This window comes from Lacerta agilis, chromosome 17, assembly GCF_009819535.1.
Source record: "Lacerta agilis isolate rLacAgi1 chromosome 17, rLacAgi1.pri, whole genome shotgun sequence".
NCBI classification, from domain to species: domain Eukaryota; kingdom Metazoa; phylum Chordata; class Lepidosauria; order Squamata; family Lacertidae; genus Lacerta; species Lacerta agilis.
In genome coordinates, this window is record NC_046328.1 from 37,163,861 (window position 1) to 37,170,929 (window position 7,069).

At 44.8% G+C, this 7,069-nt stretch overlaps 1 protein-coding gene across 1 annotated transcript in view; it reads right to left on the reverse strand.

Moving 5' to 3' along the window:
* Positions 1–6,709, reverse strand: part of LOC117061857 (methanethiol oxidase-like) — a 30,513-nt gene extending 23,804 nt beyond the window's left edge. Inside the window, exon 1 of the mRNA XM_033174838.1 lies at positions 6,499–6,709. Coding sequence (XP_033030729.1) covers positions 6,499–6,502 — 4 coding nt within the window. The 5' untranslated portion in view covers positions 6,503–6,709. The remainder of the gene's footprint in view (positions 1–6,498) is intronic.
* Between the last annotated feature and the right edge of the window lie 360 nt (positions 6,710–7,069).

Here is a 7,069-nt window from a genome sequence, read left to right on the forward strand (position 1 = left end):
TGGGAAAGATAGAATGACTCCCAGTGCAGAATTCTGTACACCTCAACTATCTCTCTCTTAAAATTAGAAAACCACGTTTCTAGTCCTCAGGACTGTAGCCATTAGGATCCTCCAAAGTTTGTATCAAATAGGTTTCCCACCCCTTTGCGCATGCACAAGTCTGGCAACTGAACCTTCCTTCAGTGCTAAGGCTGGGTAGCTCAGCTGGTTAGAGCATGCTGTTGATAATGCCAAGGTTGCAGGTTCGATCCCCGTATGGGACAGCGGCATATTCTTATATTGCAAGGGGGTTGGACTAGATGATCCTCAGGGTCCCTTCCAACTCTATGACCCTATAACTCTAAGCAGAAACACTAGATTGTTGCTCAGTAAGCATGACGGAGCTCTTGGCCCCCCACCTCCCCTGAGAATCTTCCGCCTGAGGCAATTGCCTCTCACACTGTAATGGAAGGGCTGGCCACTGGGAATATCCCACTGTGGGAAAGAGGACACTAGGCCACTCTATGAACCTTGGGCCTGAGCTAGCGAGGTTCTTCTTGCTAGCTCTCTGCACAGCTACATTGAAGAAAGCTGCCAAGAAAGGGTTGTGGGCTCACAGCTGGGGTTGATCCACACAGCAGTTCCACTTTTAAGGTTGGTTGAGATCCAAGGAATGGCTGTAAACAACATGAAGCTCTAGAATGGACAAACTGTTGGCACTGGAGTGAAAATGGCATTTTTGGCACCCAACAGCTACTTGTGTTAAACACGCCCCACAGTGTAAATTGTATTTTTTAGGAGTGTCCCGTTAAGCCTCTTAGGCAGCTGCTGTCACGCAAGAGATCAGGCGCCGAACCCAAGGAGCCTGACCTGGGGTCATTGTAAAACATCCCAGGCCAGCCTTCCCAAACGTGGCGCCCTCCAGATGGTGATGAACTCCACCAGCCCCAGCCAGCATGGCCAGGGGCGTAGCAAGGTAAATTGGTACCTGGGGGCAAAAATTTTTTTGCCAAACCCCGCCCCCCCCCGAGGCATGGGAAGGTCAGGTGGTACCCGGTGCGGAAAATTTCTTGTCAACCCCCCCCCATTGATCCCCCCCGCAAAAATGGTTTTACGTTATTTCATATTTTCTTACAAAGGAATAATAACAAGTAATAATAATAATAATAAAACTTTTATTTATATCCCACCCTCCCCGGCCAAAGTCGGGCTCAGGGTGGCTAACATCAGATACATAACATTGGTATAAAATCAAACAATCATTAAATTACCTCCTAAAAACATCTCAAAATCAAATTAAAGTCTAATTAGATGGCTTTCCACAGGGTTAGGGTTGGGAACAGTAAGTGTTCTCTGAACTGAAATTTCAGCCTTCGTGACATAGGAAAACAGCCAAGTGAACAGCTATTTTGGTGGAGGAGGGTCAAGATATTAACCGATATGCATGAAATTTCATATATAGCTATATAATCCCTAGTATAGTAAGATAAGACCTTCGGAGCAGCCATTCCCCCCCCCCAAAAAAAATCAACTTTTTTTCCCAAAAAAAATTGTTCCTTGATAATTTGTCACCCCCTCCATTATGGAACCCGGTGCGGCCCGCCCCCCTCGCCCCCCCTTGCTACGCCCCTGAGCATGGCCAATGGTCAGGGTGGGGACTGTAGTTGCAGCAAAACAGTATCTGGAGGTCGTCAGGGTGGGGAAGCTATTCAAAGATAAGAGCTTTCAAAAATGTCCTGCTCCTGCTGCAGGACTCCTGCAAGCTGCAATCCGTCCCGGGGAATGTTGCAAGGCGCACCCATGTTTTTTAGTTCAGTAGCCAAACCTGTTGCTGTGTGACTTGACAGTGAACCCTAGAAGGCACCCAAATATCTCTTGCATGTGTGTGTGAAGTGGATCAAGTCAAAAGCTTTTATCCTTCTCACCATGGCACTAGAGAATCTGGAGGTATTTAAGCAGAGGGTAGGAGGCCAGCATTGTGAGAATCTGCATTTCAGACCCTGCCTTAAACAGAGGTTTAGAAACAGATGATTGACAAGGTACTCCTGACTCCAGAAGTCCACACAATTAACTTGCAGCAGATTATGGACAGACAAAGGATGGATGTATTTTTTTCACCCAAACACCAAATTAATGCATGGAATTTGTTGCAAACAAATAAATAAAAATGGTGGGTGGCCACATGTCTTGGTTAATGGCCATTGGTCACAGTTAAACATGAGGCTAAGAAGTGGATAAATGTGGCCTCCGCATTGCTTTGGCCTTGGGTCTGTCAACATTTTGCTCCAAATTTCACAACGTTCTTTCCCTGTTTGGGTTTCTTCAGGATCCATTTCAAAACTCCTTAGTGCAGTCAGTGCTTTTTTATGATACATAAAAAACATGTTGCCTTGTATTGTGTTTGCTTCATCTCAGCTTATCAAGTTTTATGAGCTGCTGCATATCTATTGCAAAAACCAGACGGGCTTTTCTCTCTCTTTTTGGCTTATCTTTAAGTCTTCAAGGCTACAAGCCTACACACATTTACCTGGAAGTAAGCCCTATTGAACTCAGTGGGGCTGAACTCAAAGTAGGCATGTCTAGAACTGTCCTGCAAAAGACGCTTTTTGAGCTGAATTTTCTGCAGCAGGCCAGTGGAGCTGGAATTTGGGCTCAGCTGGAATTTGGGCTGAACAAGTCCCAAAGCAGCATATTTGATTTAATAAGTAACAGATTAAGCAAAAGAAGGCAAAGAGGAGGCGACTGGTGTCAGATGGCCTTATCATAGCAATAAACTAAAGCGATATATCCAAATTGCAGTAACTCGCGTTTAAGTTTGGAGATATTTTAATTGCCCATAAAAAGACACAGCCCTCCAGTCGCACAGACTAAAGTGGAGTGATTACGTTCTGGGCCTTGGCAACTATGATTCTAACAATGCAGCTTAAAATGGAATTTGCCTTTTTTGCTGCAGTGTTACATGGCTGGCTGAGCTTGCAATTGATTACAGTCCCAAGATCATTTTCACAGGTACTGCTTCTAAGCCAGGTATCTCCTATTGTATACAGTACTTGCTTGTTTGGTTTTTGCCTAAATGCATCTACCACTGCTGAATTTCCATTCTATCAAATACCAGAATTTTATCCCAGCATTCACTACTCTTCTCACCTTTGTGTCATCCACACATTTGATAAAGATTCCCTTCACCCTTTCATCTAAGTCACTAACAAAAATGTTAACAAGTACTGGGCCCAGGGGCATACCCAGGATCAAAACTAGGGGGGGGGGCAAGCCATGGTCATTCAGGTTGTGACATTTTAGCACGGAAAGGCGAATGAAACAAAAATTTTAGGAAAATTATATGTAATTATAGCAGTGCTTTATTACGGTAGTTATTACAATTATTTGCTTGAATTTTTTTGAATTTTTTTATTCTAGTTACATGTCTTATACCAGGGGTGGCCAACTCCCAAGAGACTGTGATCTACTTTCAGCAGTGATCTACCCCCGTTTTTGGGGGTTCAGCTCAAAGTTGTTGACCGTTTTTGGGGATGAGGAATGCCCCATTTTTTTAGGGGTTTGGTTCGTTTTTAGATTACTGACCACATTATGTAAACAGCAAACGAAAACAGCTTCAAAAAACAGAAAAACTTTACCCCCCAAACAGAAAGCCCCAAGTTGCTGAAAAACTCAGTTTCCCAGGATCCTCAGCCCTCGCAAAGGAACTACTCACCATGCAAGGGAACTCAGTTTCCAAAGCTCCCTTGCAACAATCAGCAACACACACACACAGTGTCAGCCAAGAGCTCAATCGTTATTGAGATTTTGGGAGGGGGAGAAAGACCAGTAGTTGAGCTTTTTTAGGAGAGCTTTTTTTTCCTTTTAGGCTCCCGATAACCATTTAATTTTTATTTATTTTTTGCTTCTAGGGGTGGGGCAGCTAACCCCCTGGGTACGCCCATGACTGGGCCCAGGACAGCTGCGTGGCGCTCCCAGTGAAAACCTCCCTCCAGTTTGATGAAGAAGCACTGATGAGCACAGCCATCTAGCCCACATTTAACCAGTCTGCTAAACAAAACATTATGGGGGTCTTTATCGAATGAAAAGTACGTCCACAGCATTCCCACAATACACTAATCAGGTTATTGGTGCATTCCTGCAATAACCTGATTTTTGAAAAGAGAGAGACAAGATTAATCAGCCAGGATTTATTCCTAAGAAATCCATGCTTGCTCCTACTAATCAAGCATGAACAAACTGATCACTTTATAACCTGTTTTGCCATCTTTCCCAGTATCAAAAAATCAGACTGGGGTTGGACATGGTTAACTTTAAGGTCCCCTCCACCTTTGTGAGTCTGTGAATTGTTTATAGGCATATTGCAGGGGTCAGCAAACTTTTTCAGCAGGGGGCCAGTCCACTGTCCCTCAGACCAGGTGGGGGGCCGGACTATATTTTTTTAAAAAAATATGAACGAATTCCTATGCCCCACAAATAACCCAGAGATGCATTTTAAATAAAAGGACACATTCTACTCATGTAAAAACACACTGATTCCTGGACCGTCCGCGGGCTGCATTTAGAAGGTGATTGGGCCACATCCGGCCCCCGGGCCTTAGTTTGGGGATGCCTGGCTTACTGTATCACTTTTATTAACTTTTCAGATTGTTTTGATTCTCTTTTGATATTGTTGTATACAATTTTATATCGTGTTGTTAGGTGTTTTAGGCTGCCTTTTGGAAAAGCAGGGCACAAATAGATAATGGTGCACGACCAGTCTGTACTTTCCAGATCTTCCAGATTTTGTATTTGGACTTTCAAAAGGTCTGTCTCTCCATTCCAGTGGCACCTTGCGCAATTCATCTGCTGGCCCTAAAACCTCACTACTTATGCAGATTTGCCCATAGTTCTCCTTATGCAAGACAGAAGCAAAAAAGGAGAACACTCTGTTGAAAAAAACATTGAAACTTTATCTCCAAGTAAACGTGCACAGGATTGGGCAGGAGTTTCAAAGTGGAATTACTGTTCACAGGCTATGAAAAATATTAAAGCTGAGTTCTAAACATACTTACTTGGAAGCAAGCCTCAGTAAAACAAAAAGAAAAAAAATGCACACACACCCCACATTTGGGTTTCCCGCTGTTTTTGTACTACAACTCCCACCATTCCTAGCTAGAAGGACTAGTGGTCAGGGATGATGGGAGCTGTAGTCCAAAAACATCTGGAGACCCAAATTTGGGGAAACCTGCTAGATGATATTCATGGGTCTCTTTCAAGCCTCTGGTTGTGTATCTGTGAGGTTAGACTCTATCAGAGTAAACCTGCTGAATCCACAGCAGTGACCAGAGGAGAATGACCACTGGGAGGAGCGCAGAGGGAATAAACGCCATGGTGAACCTGTAGCAGCAAAGCTGGGTGCCTTCATCTGCCCCAGCTGCAATAAAACATGTCTCTCCTGTATTGCAATGCTATAATTCTCCAACGGTTTGACTTCACCCTGATGGTCACTCTTCCACTGTCTCCTGAGACAGACGGATGCTAACAAAACCTGCTAAACCAGTCAAATCAGTTCTTTTAAGGTACGGTAATCGCTAGCCTTTCAGCTAACTTCCTGTCATCAGCATATCAAATAATGAGGTTGTATATTTATCTGTCTGGAAAGACAGATCCTGAAGCTGAGGCTCCAATACTTTGGCCACCTCATGAGAAGAGAAGACTCCCTGGAAAAGGCCCTGACGTTGGGAAAGATGGAGGGCACAAGGAGAAGGGGACGACAGAGGACGAGGTGGTTGGACAGTGTTCTCGAAGCTACGTATCTGATATCTGAAGAAGTGTGCATGCACATGAAAGCTCATACCAAGAACAAACTTAGTTGGTCTCTAAGGTGCTACTGGAAGGAATTTTTTTATTTTTTTATTTTGTTTTGACTACCAACATGAGTCTGACCAAACTGCAGGAGGCACTGGAAGACAGGAGTGCCTGGCGTGCTCTGGTCCATGGGGTCACGAAGAGGCGGACACGACTAAACGATTAAACAACAACAACAACAACAATATTTATAATAAAATACTGTACTTGGACAGCATATTTTCCTGGAAGCCCCATGTATTTCTATGGAATGTACTCTCCCGACTGCCCCTACGGGGATAAAAGTTGCACAGCCCAATTAAATGGGCACATTTACCTAAAAGCAAACCTCTCTTGGAGTTCCATGCGGCTTTACTCCCAAGGAAACATGCATGAACTTGCAACCCAAAGCAGAGACCACATGGAAAGGTTTTGCAATAGAAACCATACCAGCGCCCAAGTTTGGCTGATTAAGCTGCAGAAGAAAAGCAACACACACGCACTTCCAACCCTCCAAGATGTAAACTTGGGAGGCATGTGGGTTGTGTGTACAGGACTGCAGAGCAAAAAAACGTAAAATCAGAGCATGTTAGAGCTGGAAGCTACATAAGAAGCAGAAGGAGGGCAAGCTCAGCTTTCCTACAGAGCACACAGCTGGGTGAAAAGCAGGGAGAGGTGGTTATTATCTCTTACCCATACTGGAGTCCTCTGCTTCTCCCCTTTTCCGGATTCTGAGGAATTCAGCAGCAAAAAGGAGACGTACAGACTCTGAGGTCTCCTCTGGAGGGCTATATATACCAGCTGAATGGGCGGAGAGGGGGCGTGTTGAGGGAAAGAAGCTGTTAGAGGAGGCAACTGAAAGGAGGAGAGGCTGGAGTGGGAGGAGGGATTCAGGGTCAAAATCCAGCAGTTTCCCTCGTTTTTAGTAAGCCACAAAGGACAGATTTGTTCCCTGGCTTGGATCGATGGTGTTTATTTCCCACACACAGGCCCAGGCGCAGTTCAGGATGAGATCCAACACTAGCTTCAGAAGGCAAAGAAACATCTTGGGTTCCTGGGCTGGAGAGGAAAGGAAGCAAGTGGAGTTTAGCAAAAACTCTTGGCTCGAGGTGGCGTTGCGAAAATGCAGCCCGCCAGCCAGCGCATGCCTCAGCTGACAGCGCAGCTTTGAAACTAACAGGCAAACGGGGTAGTTCTGTTTTTGGTTGTTGCTCTTTTTTTAAACCATTTTGCTTGCATGTCAGGTGCAAAGCAGCTGCTGGCA